The 22,504-nt window shown below is 35.2% G+C and overlaps 1 protein-coding gene across 4 annotated transcripts in view; it reads left to right on the top strand.

Annotated features, from left to right (window-relative positions):
* LOC123564373 (brain-specific angiogenesis inhibitor 1-associated protein 2-like protein 2) overlaps positions 1-20,397 on the top strand; it is a 60,896-nt gene extending 40,499 nt beyond the window's left edge. Inside the window, exons 8-15 of one of the 4 annotated variants that reach the window (XM_053537024.1) lie at positions 543-728; positions 1,765-1,924; positions 2,311-2,488; positions 5,648-5,722; positions 6,153-6,303; positions 7,725-7,865; positions 11,155-11,744; positions 15,119-20,397. In XM_053537024.1, the coding sequence (XP_053392999.1) occupies positions 543-728; positions 1,765-1,924; positions 2,311-2,488; positions 5,648-5,722; positions 6,153-6,303; positions 7,725-7,865; positions 11,155-11,744; positions 15,119-15,197 (1,560 nt within the window). In that variant the 3' untranslated portion in view covers positions 15,198-20,397. The remainder of the gene's footprint in view (positions 1-542; positions 729-1,764; positions 1,925-2,310; positions 2,489-5,647; positions 5,723-6,152; positions 6,304-7,724; positions 7,866-11,154; positions 11,745-15,118) is intronic. The other 3 variants (XM_053537025.1, XM_053537026.1, XM_053537027.1) reach the window with 3 other exon arrangements.
* The last annotated feature ends 2,107 nt before the right edge of the window (positions 20,398-22,504 follow it).

Genomic DNA, 22,504 nt, shown 5'->3' with positions numbered 1-22,504 from the left:
TAAGTTAAGTAAGCTCTTCCCATGGGAGGTAATTAAATTGCCTTTACAACTGAAATTGCAAGGTGTGTTTTATATCAGAAGTGGATTTCTGCACTTAGTCAGTTGACACAATGTATTGTCAGGGAGACTGGAAACCTTGGTAACAATGAGTGGGAAAATGGTTATTGATTTTAGTCAATAATGTTATTATGAGAAAGTAGGCTTTTCATTTTGTTACAGATATAATTATGTAAAAATCAATTCAAACTCCAGTTTTGAAAGAAAATATAAAACATACTTTTATTCTGTTAAAAGATTCCAGACTGTATTTTGGTGATGAATAACTGCAATGTCATTTCGTTAGTAGCAATAAAGAGCAGTATATCCAATAGAATGACAGACAATACCATATATCACATTTCACTCAGTTACTTGTAGTTTCTAAAAAAAACAAGGAATTTTTCTGAGAACTGAAGAGCAGTTAGAGAATATACAATAGGAAGTAAGAATTGTACTAGGAAAAACTTCTTTTTAAAAAATTTTGTTTATCTATTTTTTTGTAGGCATTGCTTGAGGAACGCAGATGCCACTGTTTTCTTTTACAACGACTATGTGCAATTTCCCAACTGAAGGCAGCAGGTCATCGGCATGGAGTGGATGTTTATTCATCACTGCCAGAATGGCAACAGATTGGTTCAAATCCTCACATTCTCCCACCATCAGCTGATCAGCTTCTTATGGAATATATGGTAGGCTTATAGCAGTGCTGTTTCACAATACACTAAACAAATAACAAAGAAATTATATGTAAATCTAGAACTTTAAAAGTAAAAATTAAGCAACAGGCATAACTTAAAGAAGTCTGTTATAATAAACAGAATGAACTGTTCAAATTTCAGTGCAAGTTTCAGTGTGCAGTAATCTTTTTAACAGCAAGCTGTCTAAGAAAAGTCAGTGTTTAGAAATGTGGTTACCTGATAATTTAGGGTCTGTCACCATTATTATATCATCCACTATGAATTCAAGCCTGATTTGGTTGTTTTGTTATCAAACTGAGAGGGGCCTCTGTCGCTGACTTCTGACCACTTGCCCCTCACCGATATCATGTAGGTTCCAGCCTCACTCAGGTTGTCAAACTCTTCATGTGAGGAAGCAATCCAGCTGGTTTATGGAAGGCCGGTGGTTCTACCTGGTACATGCCTGTGATGAAATAATGTGTAGAGGGGCACCTGGGGTTTTCCTCCACCATCAAAGCTGAAAAGTTGCTGGAAAAAAGATCATTGTTTGTCGTTAAAAGACCTTTGGCCTTGGATTCTTCATGTGAGGAAGCCATCCAGCTGGCTTACGGGAGGTTGGTGGTTCTACCCAGGTGCCCGCTCGTGATGAAGTAATGCATGTAGGGGCCCCAGGGGTTTTCCTCCACCATCAAAGCTGGAAAATCGCCATATGACCTTTAATTTTGTCGGTGCAACGCTAAACTAAGCAAAACAAACAAACAAACCAAACAATGATTTTATTCAATGACAGATACATGTTCCGGATATATCATTTCTTAAATTATTAATATTTGTTGATGACTAGTTTTTATGATTGAGTCAATCCACTGAATTAAATCACAACAAAAGATTTTACTGGGAATATTTGTTGGCTCATGGAAGTTACAAACCTTTATACCATGTATATTGTCCAATATTAAAATGATCTGCGAGTCTGTGTAGAAGACAACTTTTCATTTTGTATTTTATCATGAAGTGATTTTGCACAGAAATATGTATCTATAAACAGGATGAGCCATATGAACCAATGAATGGAGGCCCTAGTTACCTTAGCAATGGTTTTCTCCATAGAGACGGACAGGAGAGTCAGTCATTGTCACGCAGTAACGAGTTCAGAAGGTCAAAAAGTACCCATGATATATATAGACAGGCCAACCATTTTGATGGAAGTAAGTGAAGCCTGTAAATGCTATCTGTCTTAGAAAAGAAAATTGTATTTCTGTGTTGAAACAAGGACATTCCTATGTATAATTTTAATTTTTAAAATTGACATATGAGTTCCAAAATAGGACATGCTGTTAAAATATTGTATTTTCCTGAAAGACACTCAGAAAGCTGACTAATGGAACTTCCTTTTAAATATTTCTTTTATACAGTTTTCTGTCATTTCATAACTACTCTAAAAGTATTTTTTCTTTATTCGAAATCAAGACTTCTTGCATCAGCATACAAGTCACTGACTGACATTCAAATGCTGTAAGATACACATATAGAAATAACTTGAATTGCACATTGGATATTAAAAACTTTAGTTTTTTGTTCAATGTATTGTTAGCAAAAACATTGCCACCTAGAACAGCAGCCCCACTGCCCCCACGTAGCCAGGTACAGGCCATGTACACATTCACAGCAGGCCTGGATAATCAACTCAGCTTCATGGACGGAGATTTGATCACAATTATGGGAGAGAACTCTGATGGCTGGCAGTATGGTCAGAACAGCAACACACAAAAGTAAGCTGAAATGTAGTAGGATCCCAATGTACAAAGAGGAAACTTGAATCAGAATATTTTTGTGGAGGCTTAAACAATTTATGTACTATTAAGAGACATATTTTCGCTGGGTCAAAATTTTGTGAATTTGAAATTTTGAGTATGTTTGTGAGGTTTAATATTCATAAAATTGTAAAGATGGTCACTACTTGAATTTGAATTATACTAAAGGTGAATACGCTAGGATTAATTTTTGCGAGATGTAGGGCCTTGCAAATGTACTGAAAATTAAACCCTCACAAAAATTTCTGCTTTTACAGTACACAGAAGAGCAGTTTTTTTTATTACCCCTATTGATTTGGGGGTTTCTCGAAAAAAGGTCAAGGTCACAGGGGCCAGAACATGGAAAACTTTCAGGTCAATAACTTGAGAACCATTTGTCCTATAGAACCTTCAAACTTCATAGGGAGATAGGGCTTGCAGAGTAGATGACCACTACTGATCTTTGGGCCATTCTTAGGTCAAGGGCACTGGGTCCAGAACATGGAAAACTGTTTCTAATCCATAACTTGAAAACCACTTGACCCAGAACGTTGAAACTTAATAGGATGATTGGACATGCTGAGTAGATGGTTCTGACGTGCTCCTATTCCCTATTGACTCCTTGCCTATTATTCCTGTTGTTTGGGGGGGACATGTTCTTTTCTACAAAAGCATATTCTAGTTAAGACTTCATTTGTCATTTGATATGAATAATGCAGGCCAGCCAAGGTCATTGGATATTGCCAACCTGAGAAAAATAATAACATTCAAGGCACAATCTGAGAGTGTCAGATTGTTTGAAGATTGAGAGTATCCAATAACACTCATGGAGGGCCTGTGTTGTTTTACTATATTAAAAATTCCACCCTGAGATATTTAACAAATTGAAATGTTAGCCTTAAGATTCCTCATTTGTAACTTTTAGGTTTGTAAGTTTTCTGATTAGTAAGAAACAGACATGTTTTTATACAGTTCTTTACATTCATTCAACCTCTGGCCTGATATTTGAAAATTATCACACCTTGATATCAAAATGTAGTGTTCAATGAATCCCTGAAGGTCTATAGAAATTTTACCAGGAGTGTTTTAAGATGTTGTGAACTTTGTCATTGTGTGACAGCAACATGTCCTTGCAGTTACTAAGAAAAGAAAATATATTTAAAATTACCATCATAAGATTTGTTTTTGAGATATAGTCGTCCCAGAACTAATTCAGTCAGATTTCATCCTTCAACGTCGTAAGTATAAAAAGGAATGCGCCTGTGATGCAGAATTTTGTTTAGAAGTTTGCAACAAAAGCCACAGCCAGCCCATGCTTCTATAGAAAGCACTGATATGTCAATTGTATAGGGTTTAAAGCATTATCAATATAATTTTAAACTTTGTATCAATATTATGTCATGGTTCCTACGAGCATTAATAACAATTCACAGGTAATTCTTTTAAGATTGTTCTAAATTGGTTTACATTAAAATGACACCTAAATACTTCTCAGTCCAGTGTAATAAAACTGAATTTGGACACCAGTCTAAAAAACCAACATTTGATTGGTATATTCTGAGTCTTGAAATTGACCAGTGGCTAAGTGGCTGTCTGAGACTGGTCTCCTATCAACCCTGATTTTATTGTCTCTTTTTCCTTCTTGATTTTATTCTTCTAAATGCTACAGTGCAGGCTGTATTTAGCAAATATGTCCTAAATAAATTCTAGTTTGTAAAGACTACTAGTATTTCCTGAGAGAGAAATAATTAGGAATATCAGATAATTTACAGTAATTGTACTTTATAAATAATTTATATTGATAATTTCATTTGAGTGGACAAAGATTATTTCTGTTGATGAGGAATGACTCTGAAAAGCCACTACATTCCTTGTAAATATCCTTGTGCAAGTACTACAAGATATTATCAGTCTGAATTAGTTTATAGAATCTGATGTGTTTTTAAGCTTTCTCAAGCATTGACTAGTTCCAATATCTATATGGAGACCATGACAATAAGTTGTTTTAACTTGAGCAGCATGTCTGTAAAGAACTCTTTGCTTAATGTTATGCTGTGATGGCAGTGTGCATAACACGTGTAATTCAAAGTTTACTGTGTACAATTTCATGCAATGTTTTTTATGACTTGCAGCACAACCATTCAGTGTTTTTTGTCATTGAGAAGATAAATGTATACTGCACATGGAGATATATTTATGATTTGTAGTGGCTTCTGTTCTGTTTTGACAATGATGTTTCTGTCATCTCAATTTTTGTTGTAGAGCAACGCCATTCTTTAAGGTATCCATAGGTGCTGTAAAGACAACTATTAATTTTATACCTAAATGTGAATTACTAAACCATGATTTATATTTACAAATATGTTTTCTCCTTTCACATTGTTTAAAGGCACTGACCTCCAGATTTTTGTTAAAAGTAATCTTTCTTTAAAATTGAAGTTTGGTCATATTGTGAACATTAGAATATGAGTTTTTGTTTTTGAACTATCTTTAAAATGCCACACCAAGAAAAGAAAAAAGATACCAACATCCGGAATCGAACCTGGGCTGCCCCAGCAATAAAAACTTTACCAATATCACCATGGAGGACTATGTATTTAGCGCGTTAAATATAGATATTTATAATTAAGGCTGTTTTCCTCGAGTAAAACGTTACAAACGCTTTTCGATTTTCAGTGTTAAAAATGAGTAAAAACAACTACTCATGTGTTTCCATAATATATAGTCTGTCAGTAATAAAATTTCAAAGTTTTCTTATGAAATATAGCATTAATTTCCTGATACAATGTAACTATTTTTTTCTTTTTTTGTGTCAAGCAATCTGGATGCCAGTGCCTTTGAATTAATCCAGTGTTGCATACTTTTAAAGTTTTAGATCTCTGAAATAACAAAACTTTCAACAGACAATGGCTGTTGGAATAGCCACCATTCTATTTTCATGTCACATTGCCTGTTTTCTGTGGGTAATGTTTGGTAAATACACTAATCTCTTATGACAATATGATCAAACAAGCATTATTACCTCTGGAATTTTCTGCCTTTATGTGAAAAACATTAAACAAATAGGCCATATAGGTTTGTCATTGTAAATCATAGAAGCAGTGTGAATATTATCAGATAAACTCTTCGTTCTTTCAGACTCGGGTGGTTTCCACTGTCCTTCACACAGCCAGTAGTCAACAGCAGTCAAGACAGTCCGGACTTTAAGTTAAGGTAAGTTTTTCCATTGTATATCTGGCCAAAGAATATTTGTTTCCTATACATAGGAAATACTTGTGTCATATAAGGGACACAATCCTGTCCCCAGTGGTGTTCAAATACAAGACCTTATAATTGAATGGCTGACACCATAACTGAGAGATCAAATCTCTCCTTACCTTTTACTTCACAAAATGTAACAATGAGAGTTCTTGTTTCAAGTAGTAGTGTTAAGATACTGTTGCTTTCTTACTGCTGATGTCAGGACCGACTAACTAGACTCCTGTGCTGGTATTACCAAGGTGATACAAAGAATGTGATTCTGAACATTATAATAGATGCTGTTATCTTAGTCTGAACAGATGAGTATAAGTCCTGTATTATAAGTGAGAATGTTTTCTTATTGTAATAGTAAGATGTGTTAAAAACTGATCTTTTCCTCTAGTCCAAGCCAAAGATATAAGAGTATGGGAGATTTGCTGGACAGTCGGTCATTGTCAGAGTACACGCACCAGTATGAACACGACATTCCTGGTAACATACGAAGACCAAAGTCACTGTATGAGGGACCACAGCACGGGACCTCAGCTCCACAGGTATATTCATTATCCCTATCTTCCTGCTTACACCAATATAAATCCCACACTACTGTTTGTCACTTACAATTAGTGCCACTAAATTCAAGACAAAATCTATTACATTCATTAATTGATTCTCCTGTTTTTAGAGACAATTTATTTCCATAAATAGCTGTCGGAGAACAGTTTTTAGCTCATCTGATTTTTTAAAAAATTGTACAGCAAGAAACATAACTCCATCCTGCTTTTTGCAAGAATTATGGCCCCTTTTGGACTTAGAAAATCAGATTTCTTGGTTAAGTTTTGTGTTTAGGTCAGCTTTTCTCCTAAACTATCAAAGCTATGGCTTTAAAATTTGCAACACTTGTTTACCATCAAAAGCTGACTCTGTACAGCAAAAAACGTAACTCCATCCTGCTTTTTGCAAGAATTATGGCCCCTTTTGGTCTTAGAAAATATCAGATTTCTTGGTTAAGTTTTGCATTTAGGTCAGTTTTTCTCCTTAACGGACAAAGCTATTGCTTTAAAATTTGGAGCAGTTATTCGCCATTAAAAGCTGACTTTGCACAGCAAATACCGTAGCTCTACATGCTTTTTGCAAGAATTATGGCCCCTTTTGGACGAGTCATGGGTAGGACAAAATCTATATTATACAGAGAAAAAAAATAATATGAGTGTCTGCACCTGCAAGGCAGTGCTCTGGTTAAAATTTTAGGCTTGTTAAAAAATGCCTTTGAATACATATGCTAACTGAGGAGATGGTTAAGTTTGAGATGGTAAAGTCTAAGAAGTTTATCAATACAGATTTTTCTTGGACATAAGTCCATTCAGTTTGTGGGAGCAGTTGCCAGGATATTCAGACATTCCTGAAAATAGTGTTTCAAAAATTTATCATTTTTGCTGTCCAGTAAGTGTCCAAACTTGATGCAAAATTAACTTACATTGATATGACACTTTAATGAGCTTACTCTGTTTTTGTTCAGTTGCTTTAAGACAAAATATCTACAGTAGTATAGCATTACACACGAAGATACAAAAAATGTTAGCCCTTTGTAGTTCAAGCCTTAATTTTGTATTGAAAACTGTTTGGCATTTTTTTCTCTCTTAATTGGATCCAAGGGCACATAATTTAATTGACTTGCAGTATGGCAAATAGAAAGAAGGATAAACTTGGTTGTTCTTTTTGCTTCAAATGTAATCAGATTATTAGCAGCACAGCATTGAAATGCTAAAATGTTTCAATTTATGGTCAGTAGCAGTTTGATAAGAATAAATAAGGTTAACATAGATACCTATGACATTTATTTTAATCCAAGATTTATTTTACTACAATATCAATCTTTATATTTTCTCTAAAGTGTAGATATTTGCTTATTATTTATTTTAATGTTTATATGTATGCATTTTTAAAAAATAACATGGTTGCTGTTTGGTTTCAGGCAGGTGGACCCCTGGTCTCTGTTAACACAACATACAACCCAGTCCCTACCCACACACAATACCCTACCCCCCTCCTGTCACAGGCAGACTGTGACAACATCTACCAACCTATTCCCATTCCCACAGACAACATACAGCAGGTACCAGTCAACGTAGATATCCCAGCATGCTTTCTGGTTTCCTATATTTTTACAGTGACTTGTATGTTTGATGTGATATTTATGTTGTATATTCTTTATTTTTCAGCTCTTCAGCTCTAGAATTTATTAAATCAATCATAACTGTTACCACATCAGGGTTTGTAATGTTTGAACTTCACTAAATAAATTCCTTGGGACAAAACAATGCAAGACAATTGAACCACCAGATTCATTTACAAATTTATGCCCCCTACAAAGAAGAGGGGGGCATACCAATAGATCAAGACAATTTGGTTTCCAATAAATAACGAAAGAATTCTTTGGCCGCTATTAGTAAATCGAGTGATTGCTTGTGTGAGGGAGATGACCCCTAATATTTTGGAGTCAGTTGGTCAAATGTCGAGGTCACAGTGACCTTGAGACTAAAAACAGTTTCCTATCAAAATTGGAAAAAGCCTTTGGCCTACAGTTGTCAAACTTCATAAGAAGAATGCATGGTGTCATTAAATGGCACCTTATCTTTTGGTAGTCAAGCAGGCACAGGTGAAGGTCTTACGAACTTCAAGGCTTAAAACGATTTCCAATCTATAACTGGAGAATTCTTTAGCCAAGGACTGTTAAACATCATAGGTTGATTGCGTTTTGCTAAAAGGTTATCCCTTTGATTTTGGGTGTCAGTAGGTCAAAGGTCCAGGTGACCATGACTTAACAGCTAAACATGGTTTCTGATCAAAAGCTAGAGAATGCTTTGGCCTACAGTGAAGGCTTTAAAAGATCACAGTGACCTTGAGACCGAAAGTGTTTTTGTCAATAGCTGGAGAAATCTTGACCTTTCAGCCATCACATTTCATAGAATAATTGTCTAATGATCAGTAATTGACTGTTAATGTTTTGATGTTCAGGAGGTCAAAGGTTACATTGAACTTGGAAAAGTAATACACCAAGTTACCCATGACAGGCCATCATGGGGGGCATTTATGTTATACGAAAAGCTCTTGTTAATATGTGTTAATGTTTCTTCTGATATTGTGTATTTTGAACAATACTTGTCAAATCTCAGCAGCATTTGGACTTTGAGATATTTAGACTGCCTGACCATGCTTAACATCCACTTGCGCCATGATGCATAGATGTCTGGAAGCTTGCTTTTTAGAGGTGTTGCCCCAGTTATGCTAACTAAAATATAGATTCAAATTACTATATAAGGATTTTTCTAAATGTGTTCATAATGTATAGGATAATAAATGGGAGAGCAGTGCCTTTGAGTGATAATGGCCCTGGAAAGATGATAATAGCCCGGGGGCTATTATCTTCTTCCAGGGCCATTATCACTCAAAGGCACCGCTCTCCCATGTATTTACCTGTTTGTTACATGTTTACCTATAATATAGTAAGAAAAGTTTAGTGTGTCATTTTTATGGGTACTAGCATCTACTGGCACAATAACGTTCAGCTTTTCAGTTTCTATATTATTTGTATAAGAGACTATATACTGTATAAAATCAAATGCTTTGATAGTTGTACTCTGTTACTTATAGCATAATTTAGGGTTGAAAATAAGTTATTTCACAAAGAATACACAACGTTACGCTCAAGATGATAAAACTAAAACTGAAATATTCGCTATTTTACCTCCATGAAACATCATGACGTCATTTCTGTTTATAAGAGGTTAATATACGGCTTAGTTATGCCTTCTTGCCATAATGGCACTCCTAGTGTCGTAATTGCCCGAGGGCCATTATGAAACTAGGTGTGCCATTATGGCTAGAAGGCATAACCAAGCCGGAAATTGACCTTTTTATTATATACCTTCGCTTCATATTCATCTTAGTATTTCCATTTTACATTTTTTTCTACAAACTTATAGGGCCTAAGCATCAGTTGTATTGATTTTTCATCAACAGTGCCATCAGTATTTGACAATCAGTCTGAAACTTTCACCCGCCATAATGACGTTGCTACATGACGTCAACGTCAGAACGCGCTGACGTTCCAGTTACCTGGGGCCATTATGATTATGCCGCGTGAGGCGCACTGCGCCATTATGGATTCGTCAACAGAGGCCGTAATGACCGTTTTTAACGGCTTTTTTGTTACTATTTATAGTAAGGTATATAATAATGGACGTTAATTTTCCGCGCTAACGTCAGGGCCATTATTGGTAATGGCCCCGGGGCTAATTATGACATGTGATAATGCGTGACACAATGCGATAACATGGGCATTTTCAGCACAGATTTATTACTATTTATAGGTACTCGTGTAATAATTTATTGACTTTTAACAGATTGATAGATATTGTTTAATTAAAGGCATGTTTTTCTCAGCCCATTTGATGTATTGAGATCCGTAATTCATCAGATGTCTTAAAGTGTCTTAAATAACATTGCTACCAGTTGTGATTTTTCGAATTTATGTTGTTATGTGAAGTCTTTGTTTCTTATAAGCTTACGTGAACTAAAGGTTCAAAGTGAGCTGTATAAGTACAGGTGGATTGTCTATTGTCATCCAAAGTTTCCCTGTAAACACACAAGAGGGCACAATTTTTGCCCAGTCTTAATGAAATATGGCCATAATGTATACCTCATGAAAATGTCAAAACAAGTTTGTAACTGGGTCATCTGGGTTCAAAAACTAGGTCACTAGGTCAAATAATAGAAAAATCAAGTGAAACAATATGAGGCCATGCTTCCTACCAGATCTATGAAGCCTGGTCCAAAAGTTTGCCTTTATGTAAATGAGGTCCAGTTTAGATATGTTCATTTGGGGTAAAAAAAAACTAGGTCAGAAGGTCAAATCATAGAAAACATTGTTAACACAGAAGATGCCATTTTTTACCTGATATTTACAAGACCTGGATAAAATATTTATCTTAATAATCTATGACACCTTGGTTTAAACACTGGTAATTAGGTCAGATCAAAGAAAGGAATGAGAAGCACTCTAGGAATTTAATTACATTTTTGATTGGATCTTCATGTCACCTCTTGTCTCTTGGGTGAGCAAATTTGGGCTATCATGGTCCTCTTTGTATTCATTGTCTGTCATGTCAGTATTTTCAAACTGTTGTTTAAGGTAAACAAAATTGTTACTATATGTAAGTGGTAAATGTTCTTAATTTGTTAGTTGAACAGAATTAAATGTATTGTTACCTAAGAAAGATAAAAACAAATCGATTTTAAGAATGACTTTGATAAGTTACATTTATTCATTTACTAATAACTGTATTTGTAAAAGTTGTTTCAAGGAAATATTGTACTAACCATGTATTCTGTTTTTATTGTAGTTGCACAGCTTGTACACAGGGAGAGACATGTCTCCGCACCACACTTCCTCTATCTACACCTCGTACGGGAGGCCCATGCAGGACTCGCATCAGAGTGCTGCCAGCAGCTACAGCCCACAAGTTTCACCACCCCTCCCTCCTCCCCCATCCCCGCCAAGGTTTTCCAGTCAACACACAACCCCACACCACAACCCCTACACAACCGCTTCGCAGCTACAGTCTAGAGCAAGCACACTCCCAGCCCAAACCACAAGTGTACGAAGTATGATGGGAGCTCCCCCTCCCCCTGCTCCAGCTGCCCCGCCTCCAGCGCCTCCACCACCGCCCCCTCCAGTAGTCACATCCAAGCATGATGTGCCCCCACCTCCTCCGGTACCTACACCTGGTACCCCAGGACCTAAACAGCCAACATATGTTTCAACTGCATCAATTCTTTCCCAGCAGAATGCACAGCTTGCAGGTAACCCTCACATGACAGGAGCATCAAGGTTTGGAAGTCCAGCAAGACAACAGCCCAGTCAACCACCCCCACCCCCTCCTTCTTCACAAAGGGCTGACATACAGGATGGAGAAATCGAAGAAAATGTGAAGTGAGTATATTTTATATTGACCAAAATATTGTATTCAACTTTACACATATGTACCGTTAGTTAGAATTTCCATTAGAGGTGGATGAATTTTGAACATTGAGGTAGATGTTGGCAAGTTTTCATTGCATCTGTTGATTGTGTCATGCTCTGACTTTCGCATTTCTTTACATTGCTTTACTGATTCAGGGTCTATATGCTGTATTCCTGTACAGAAACCCTTTACTAGTGAGGTACGAAAAGTAGTACAAACACAGAATGATATTAAGTACAATAAATTCTGCTTTTGTTAAGAATACAATATATTTTACAGGTAAACTCATTTGTGATTTTTTTTCATGAAATTGAATTTAATTGCTTACAAGTATATATTTATGCAAAATTTTAGTGGTTTGGGGGCATCTATGGCCAGATGGTTAATGTAACTGGCTTCCAGTCACTTACCCCTCCTCACTGCGGGCTCAAACCTTGCTTAGGATGTGCAATTCTTTATATGAGGAAGTCATCCAGCTGGATTATGGAACATTTGTGGTTCTAACTAGGTGCCAGAGCATGCCTTAAATAATGCATGAAGGGGCACCTGGGGTCTTCCTTCATCACCAATAGAAGGAAAAGTTGACCTAAACTGTGTTGGTGTCATAAGCAAAACTTTGCATAGTGTAGGTTTGGTAAAAACTGTGACTTACATTGCTTACAATAGATGTATGTATATTATCGTTTTCATCATATTTATGCATTAACTAAGCTTGATTGTATTATTGACATAACTGTCCGAATAAGATTGTTGTTACAGAATGATACAGAAGGAAGTATAGTGCAAGATGTGTCTTTATGAATTGAATTGTTACAGTCCACACACTGTTGTACATAAATGTATGAATAATAACTATGCTGATAATTATGGACTGGAGGCCAAAGTCAGTAAACTACATTGTCATTGTCATTGATTTAATCAAGAATTTAGAACAGCCATGAATTATTACCTGTACTCAAATCTAAAGATATATTTAGCAGTTGGTTATAAATTTCACACAGTATGAATTAGGGTACTAGGTTTTGAATCAGGATAATGAGTGATGTAAAAAATATCAAATCTGCAGTATTGGGGTGGTCTCACATTAATTTTGTGTCACATACATGCAGTATTGTACTACCTGCTATAAGTTGTCTCGCATATGTTGCACACATGCACTGTCTTACTGTCCCTTATAAAGTTGTATCATGTGTGTTGCATACATACATTATCATACAGCCCCTATAGTGGTGGTCTCATATTGTGTCACATACATGCAGTATTGTACTACCTGCTATAAGTTGTCTCGCATGTGTTGCACACATGTACTGTCTTACTGTCCCTTGTAAAGTTGTATCATGTGTGTTGCATACATACATTATCATACAGCCCCTATAGTGGTGGTCTCATATTGTGTCACATACATGCAGTATTGTACTGTTGGCTCAAAGTGTTGTCATACTGTTATGGTATGGTCTTATCTCTTTCAGGTTTTACATGTGTCACATACATGCAATATCGTACTGTCCCTTTAAAGAGCGATTTTACATCTGTTGCATACCAACAATATCAGACTGTCCCTTTCAATGATGTCTCATGTGAGCATACATACAGTGTCATAGTGTCCTTTTTAAAGTGATGCCACATACATACAGTGTCATAGTGTCCTTTTTAAAGTGATGCCACATACATACAGTGTCATAGTGTCCTTTTTAAAGTGATGCCACATACATACAGTGTCATAGTGTCCTTTTTAAAGTGATGTCACATACATACAGTGTCATAGTGTCCTTTTAAAAGTGATGTCACATACATACAGTGTCATAGTGTCCCTTTTAAAGTGATGTCACATACATACAGTGTCATAGTGTCCATTTTAAAGTGATGTCACATGCAGTGTGTTCATACTATCCCTCCCTTTCAAGAGTGATGTCACATGCATGCAGTGTCATAGTGTCCCTTTTTAGTGTGATATCACATATGTGTCATACATGCTGTGTCATCATACTATCCGTCCCCTTCAAAAGTGATGTTACATGTGTAACAAACATGCAGTGTCATAGTGTTCCTTTCAAGAGTGATGTCACATACATGCAGTATCATAGAATCTTCTATGGAGGATCCTCGTGTGTCACATACATGCAGTGTCATAGAATCCTTATATGGAAGATTCTAATGTGTCACATACATGCAGTGTCATAGAATCCCTTTCAAGAGTGATGTCACGTACATGCAGTATCATAGAATCTTCTATGGAGGATCCTCGTGTGTCACATACATGCAGTGTCATAGAATCCTTATATGGAGGATTCTCATGTGTTACATACATGCAGTGTTATATAATCCTTATATGGAGGATCCTCATGTGTCACATATATGCAGTTTCATAGAATCCTTATATGGAGGATCCTTGTGTGTCACATACATGCTGTTTCATAGAATCCTTATATGGAGGATCCACATGTGTCACATACATGCAGTATCATAGAATCCTTATGAGGGTGATTTCACATGTAATATTGTAGAATTCTGTTGTTGTATGATCCCTAATAAGGATTGTTTCATGTGTTGCATTCTGTCAATATTAAAAGCAAGGTTGTGGATAAAACTTGAAATACAGAGTAGTGTGTCTGGACATGTACTGAGCATTGAGTTGCTTTGGTATTGATCAAAATTTTAATGAGCATCTAGCATTTTTTATGCCCCCGCCATAAGATGGGGGGAGGGGGGTCATATAGTGTTACCCCTGTCCGTGTGTGTGTTTGTTTGTTTGCGTGTTTGGGAAAGGGTGGTGCTCATGTCTGGGCCATAACTTTGATGTGCATGGTCCGATTTCAGAATGATTTGAAGCAAATGATAAGCATGGATAGGCAATGTGTCATGCACAAAAACCATTTCACTAGCTCAAAGGTCAAGGTCACAGTCCTTGGTTGAACTTAGCCAATTTTCACAACATAAGTTGTCTTTGTGTCAGGGCCATAACTTTGACATGCATGATCTGATTTCAGAATAATTTGACACAAATGATAAGCATGGATAGACGATATGTCATGTGAAAAAACCATTTCACTAGCTCAAAGGTCAAGGTCACAGTCCTTGGTTGAACTTAGCCAATTTTCACTACATATACAGATTACTAAATTTTCTGGTTTTCCTACAATATTTTTTTTGTAAATGATTAGGGCCAAGGGTCCCTTTTAGTTTGTGAGCAGTACCAAGCCTGTGACCTTTCTCATGTTGCGGGGTCATTCGTGTCTGTGACACATTTCTTGTTTAAAATTATGTTATCACTTTAAAACTTTTCCTTGTACAATATAAGGTTCTTCTCATAAATACCTATTGAATTTATGCCGTGTCATTTCAGTTACCGCAGTAACCCGATGTTTGCTACAGTTTCACTACGACAGACAAAGACAAATGATAGGTCAGCACCCAAGATCTGATGAGGGACAAAATGGTTTAATGTGCTTCAAAAACTGTTTTTGTTGTTACTCTGCTTTCTTTCATAGGTCAAAGAGAGAGTGGAAACTATATACATATGCTAGTGTTTTTTTCTGATGATCTTGACTGAAAACCTTAAGCTGAAATTTGGCAAAATATTCTGCATATATATAAGCTTTATTCTTCATATTTGCAATATGTTGCAATGTAAAACCTGACAGTATTCCAAATTGAGGCATATATTATAAGATTCTTTCACTGGTTGTAGGTTCAGATGGGAATATCCGGCCTTGAGGGTAACTGTTTAGGCGGTAACGAGGCTTCTTGCCCGAGAGCCGGATATTACCCGAGAGCCGGATATTCCCATCTGCACCTATAACCAGTGACAGAATCTTTTTCTTGCATATCGATTTCAAGAAATAATAATAAAAATAAAATCAATCGAACGGCTTTCTTTTTAGAACTATTTCATATGGCAGTGTATTTAAACAAAGCGCGGAAAACCAACGTCCGTAAACAGGAAAGACGTCATGACATTTCAAAACAAATAACAATGTTTAGTTCCGGTTTTGTTTTATCAGTTGCAGCGTAATGAATTTTTGATAAAATAACATGATTTGAATCGAGAAATATACTATCAGAAACCAATAGGAATTGTCAAGGTATTGAATTTTTATTCCATTTTTTAAATGAGATATATATTAGTACATAAATATTCTACATATATGTAGTTCGTAATACGTCATTTACAGCACGAGAGTCACCTTATACCCCGGGGTGTAAGATGGATTTTTCTAGCACCGGTAAAGATATCGGAAATCCCCGTCTGGTATGCAAGAAATCTGTTTTCTTGTTAAAAAATGCGGAATTTGAAATTGGCAGTTGAATTTTTAAAATTAAGGAGTTTTGTTATGAGCTGTTTTACTATATTATTGTTATTGTACAGATTTTAACTTACTGTTTCATGTTATTGTATATATAAAATGAAGCATTCCATTCTTTGTGATATATGGAAAAGATACAAAACTTTTTATCAGTTTGTAATGGAGGAATTTTCAAATGTAATTTATATTAATATTACAGTTATTGAATATATTTTGTTATTAAATCACTAGGTAAGACCTTGTTAATATCTAGTTTGATATAAACACCAAATAAGTGTTCCTTGCTGTTGCCAATGCCAAGGTTTCAGCTTTGATTTTCCTTCAATGATTCTTTACTGAACATTTTTACAATGAGAAGAGACAATAATAAAACAGATGTAAAGTGCTATTCTCAGTTGAAACAAAATTATTTGAACTAGATGAAGAGAGACAACGTAAATCAGTATGAGTGAGTTATGTCCCTTGTTAATTATCAGTTTGCCAGTTTTGAGTATGTTTTTGGTAACAGGGTATTGTGAATCATAACAATATATTATAAAACAATGATATATGGTTATACAGTACAATACAATGTATAAAAATATTGTGACAATACAATAAAACAAATCTTAAGATTACCTGGAATTTAACAAGTTTCTATTACACTATTAGGACCTTACTAAGTAGTAATGTTAGTGGGGTAGAAATATTTGTATTGAATAATATTATTGCCCCTATATTCCTGAAATAAGAACTCCCAACTTTTAATCACCTTCGACAACTTTCAGTCAAATTTAAACATGACTAATTGTATAAATCTTAGGTAAGAGTAATGTAGTTTATGTTTGTTTTTGTGAGTATGCTGAGCCAAGTCCGTGATGAATAATGACAAGAAGTTAAATTGCACCAACAGGTTTAGTACATTCAAGGAGGTCTGGTATAAATGAGTTTAGCAAATCATGTTTAGATGCAACTGATTTACTAGAGAGAAAAAAACTTTTGGAATAGGTGCAATAATTGTTAAATTGTTTCCAAAATTTTTAATTGATTGCATTTTAGTCACTTTTTAATTTAGTTTCATTGTTCCCAAGGTAATACACATTCAACCCTGTATATATTAACCATACATATGCATTTTAATGTAGTTTCGTTTCAGCAGTGTTTTATTATAATTTTGTTTTGTTAATGTGTTTCAAGGTAGAGTTTGTTTGTATAATCTGATATTGTTTATTATATACCACTTTTATATTTACACAACCATGTTTATAGCTTTACTATTATTGACTTGTTCATTTTTCAGACTGGTTCTACAGTTTGTGTATATTTGTTTTGTCTGTAACTCTCAGATATTGTCAGAGCAACTATTTTTTGGGATTACCTCGTTAATTTTAGGAACCACCTGTACAGATACCTACCTGAACAGGACTGTTTATACCAAAAAGGACTGACAAGTGAAGTAGTACAAAATATAGTTTCATGTTATTGATTAAATATGGTATAATGAGTCATATAAAAATGTGGCAGTTAAATTATTTAGTAATTAATATTGCTTATTGTATTGAGAAAAGATCTATACTACTTACATTACGACTGTTCACGTTTTATTCAATGAGAAAATGTCTACATACACATAATTGCTTAACAGCAAATTTCATGGGAGCATTTTCAGAGGGTGATGTTTTTCATAACAGATTATTTTACTTTTATGTAATATAACATCTCAATAGTTCTTTTATTTTATGTAAGAAGACATGTTGTACTAACTGGCTATAATATTTGTATGGTTTTCATAACATTGAAATGCTCTGAAGTACTGACAATGAGGTCTCAAGACTGAAATTGTTTATATGAAATAAAAAAGGAACTGAATTGGTATAATGTAACCCACAGGTGCATTTAGTAAAGGGTTTTTATCACTTGAATGCTTAAAGAGAACCTATATTTACAGTTAGACAGACAAAATGAGGCCCTCATGTTAAACACATTATGAAACTTAAAAATTTCTGTTTGTGATACAGTAACATTGCTTGTACAAGCTTAAATGTTGGCCTCCAAGAAAAGCTACTTGGGTCAAACTAAGATGTAAGGAATTCTCAGAGTAGGAATTTGAATAAAAATTTACTGATGATTTTAACCATTAATTACTGTTATCATTTCAAATGTTGCAATGAAGATGGTCCATTCTTCCAAGTATATGCAAGGTTTGCTTCTACTGGTTTAGTTGTTTCTGGTTTGGTTATAACCTAGACTATATTTTGAATTTTTGGACCTTACCTTATTGTTACCATTGATACCAGTTGATGTTAATACAGCTTATATATGCATAGCACATTGTCATATAGAACACTTACACAAGAATATGATGTCAAAATGGCCACCTAAGCAGTGGTAGTCATTTTGTTTGAGTTTATAATTTATGGTATAAGTGCATGTTCTTGAGTACCTGTTTTATGATTTTATTATACTATTAGCTAATTATTAAACATGCATATTTATATCATATATCATTATATGCCTCCTTATATAAATTCAGGTCCAGAGTTTGTATTGTTGACCAGTCTATAGTTCAACAATAAATTTTCTTGGGCTAAAATCAAAACTAGAAGAAAAAGAAATATGAAAACTTATTTCAGATGTCATGTTATAAAACACTTACTGATGCTTGCTAGTCAATAGTCAAAACTATTTACCCTCAGTCCTTTGGATCTCGGGCAGTAGTTTTGACTAAAGGCTAGCAGGCCGTTCAATAAGTATATACTACATGCTTACTATCATTCTGACATTTTCTGAACTTAACTGTTATTGCTTAAAATTGTAATTTGATTTTGAAATTTCTTTCAATGTTATAAGATAGTTGTAAGGAAGAGGAATTTCAAACATCTACTTGTAATGATGCATTCCTTTCCCCCCATATATCTTAAATTACCTTGTAGAAGCAATTTTACGGATTGTAAAATAGAATTCTGCTGTGGTGTAGTTTGCCCTACATCTTGTGAATTGTTTAAAAGAAATGACTGAGTTGTTCAGCACAATGCTGTACAGTAATTAGCATCATGAGTTTGATGATTAAGTTACATTGTGTCTAAACAATGTAGACTATACCAAAAATAAAGACTGGAATCACAACAAAGTATGTGAGTGAATGAAATTTGAGGTTAACAGGAAAAAGTAGCTGAGAGATTTAAATGACTTAGTAGGGGCATATGTCTGTGAAACCCAGGAACTGTCTGTCATCTGTTTTGCTCTCTACCAGTGTTTCACTTATGATTTGTCCCTGCCCCACCATCTGTCTGACCATCAGTCATACAAAATAAAAGAGTTTTTCATAAAATTTGTTAAGTATAAAAAATCCATCTTGCAGTAGGGGACTTTCATTGCTGGCCAGTAGTGTTGTTTTCTTTTTAATATGCTTCAATTCGACATGCCATTTAGGAGAAGAAAGTATGCAGGGTTTAGGCAGAATAGCCGCTCGTGCATTCAAATATGAGAAATGTTGATGCAATGTATGTTCAGTAACTTTTAAAGTATAATCACATTTTGCATATTGTCAGTTACTTCCTTTCGTTTTGGAATAATGAGTTCATTCTTGAAGAAATGCTAGTCTGCTTCTCTGATTTAAGTAACACTTGAAGATTTCAAATTTTGTTTCTAGTGAAACACTCGAAGCTTCATCTTTATTCGACATGCCATGGTCCGGAGCTTCATCTGTATTCGACATGCCATGGTCCGGAGATTCTTAAAGGCATGGTAATCTGTCTACTGAGTGTTTTTGCATTAATCTGTACCTCGTAAGTGGGTTAAAATTAAAATGGTAAACATATTTAGCGCTTTTTCCCTCATCCGTCAGAGGTTAGTCCTGGACCAGAGAACCGTAGTATACATTTGTACTTCTGTTATCAGGAATTTATTTTATGTCGGCCTCAATGATAAATGTTGTGTAGAAAAGAATTACAGATTTTAACAGCATATGCAGTGAATTAAGTTTTTAGGAACTTGGTCCTTGCTCTGCCAGAAAAAAGTTATATGCTGATAATACTTCTATAACTTTCAGCAAATCTTGACCTACAATATGCCCCTGGTTCGCGTTAGATCAGTGTTTATTTTGTAACTGTCTGTATATACGGGTTTTGAAGGAGTTATAATTGTTGAATCCAGCATACACTTGCTCTCCTCTGACACTTCACACTACATTTTTGGTGCTAATGTTTGTGTTCGTGCAACCATGTTTACGTGAAATATGAAGTCGGGTATTTGTTTTATTATTTGTATGTTTGACGAAACCGTTCAACTCTTACCTTGTATTGAAGTATGTCTTGTTGAAATAAAAGTTATCATAAAGCGAATAGTTATTTTTTTATAAAATTCCGCAGTGCGATGGAAATTGTGTATAAATCAGTTTGTCACGTCAGCCTGTCTGATACTTTGGTGCCTTTGGGAACAGATGATTACTGTAAAATGAGGAGTAATAATGAATTGGAATGAACAAATTCTTTCCTTGGTATATTTCAACACGGCCAACTAAACCCACAAAAAGCAATAAAAGAATAGTCGTCGATTTCACATAATGATTAATTACCACTAAACTAAAGAGGACGATCCGTCAATGGCTCGAAGGTCAATTCACTGGGACCTGGATTTTTTCCGTTTCCGGGCTCAAGTAACAAAAAGTTTTCAAACTTTAAAAGGACGACTAAGCACCACTTCGGAAGGATCGTGTCAATAGGTCAAGGTCACAGTAACCTGGAGAGTGAAAATAGTTTCTGTAATGTTCAAACTTTACATAATGACGGAGTACCACTAAAGGAAGATCAGTGGCTCACATGTGAACTGCTGTTCAAGGTCATAGGGACCTGATTCCTTTCATTTTTTGTTTTAAATATTTTTATTTCAGTTTATTTGTATCGTATGTCAGTATCTCTGATTCTCTCTCTCTCTCTCTCTCCCTGTAATTTTTATACTGCCCTGTTCCAGTTTGCTTGCGAACGCACGTATTATGCCCTGTTAGGGAGTTCTTGTTGCCATTCCTCGATAATTCCATGCACCCTGGAATAAAAGGTGTTGCAGTATTTCAGAACTTCACAAACAAATGGTTATATTCATAAGATTGAAAGTAAAAAGAACCTAGCTGCGACTTGTGTAAATATGAGGCGAAATAGAATCTAAGACACGACACATTCCTTTATTGGACCCTGACCGAATAGACATATTCACAACCGCTTTGTTTAAGAGTGGAAAGGCAAAGAAGTATAAAATTTATTTTTGACCTTTAGCCTGCTAAATATCTAAAATGGACCGTTCCATCATTCATTTTTTTGCAATACCATTTATTTTTCAAATGGGTTTCACTGAAAATTTATTGACTGAATAGCGAACAGTGCAGACCATGATCAGCCTACACTGATGCACTGATATCATTTAACTTCTTCAATAACTGGAAGGTTCCTATTTACAATAAGGGAGATAATTCAGTGGTTATTATGCGTGCTAAAGATCTGCGTGTCATCTATTTTGCCAGTTCCCTTCACAAGTCTATAAAAAGGGAAATAATTTGGCATTTATACAATACATATTTTTGCATTTGTGTAAATTGTTACCTGTCATTACACCAAATTCCACAACAATCCCCTTCAGCGGTTTTAAATTAGAAAAACATGGTATATAAAGAGATATAATTGATTAAAAATATTCAAAATAAAGTTTTAGTCCTTGCTTATTATTATAATACATGTATAATCAAGATAATGCCCGATATGAGCAAACAAGAGGGTCATGAAGGCCCTGTATCGCTCACCTGACCTATTGAACTAAAGACCATCAAGATTAACATTCTGACCAAGTTTCATTAAGATATGGTATAAATGTGCCCTTTAAGTGTAAACTAGCTTTTCTTTCAATTTGACCTAGTGACCTACTTTTTTGACCCGACATGACCTAGATTCAAACTGGACCTTGAAATCATTAAGATTACCATTCTGACCAAGTTTCATGAAGATACAGTCATAAATGTGGCCCCAAGAGTGTTAACAAGCTTTTCCTTTGATTTGACCTAGTGACCCAGATTTGAATTTGACCTATAGATGATCAAGATTAACATTCTGACGTAGTTTCATCAAGATATGGTCATAAATGTGGCCTCTACAGTGTAAACTAGCTTTTCCTTTGATTTGAACTAGTTTTTGATCCTACATGACCCAGATTCAAACTGGACCTTGAGAATATCAAGATTACCATTTTGACAAAGTTTCAAAAAGATACAGTCATAAATGTGGCCTCTACAGTGTTAACAAGCTTTACCTTTGATTTTACTCGGTGACCTAGTTTTTGACCTTACATGACCCAGGTTCGAACATGACCTAAAGATTATCAAGATTAACATTCTGACAAAGTTTCATAAAGATACAGTAATAAATGTGGCCTCTAGAGTGTTAACAAGCTTTTCCTTTGAT

This window comes from Mercenaria mercenaria, chromosome 2 (genome assembly GCF_021730395.1).
Source record: "Mercenaria mercenaria strain notata chromosome 2, MADL_Memer_1, whole genome shotgun sequence".
NCBI lineage: Eukaryota > Metazoa > Mollusca > Bivalvia > Venerida > Veneridae > Mercenaria > Mercenaria mercenaria.
The sequence above is the reverse complement of the archived record's forward strand: the minus strand, read 5'-3'. Positions and strand labels throughout refer to the sequence as shown.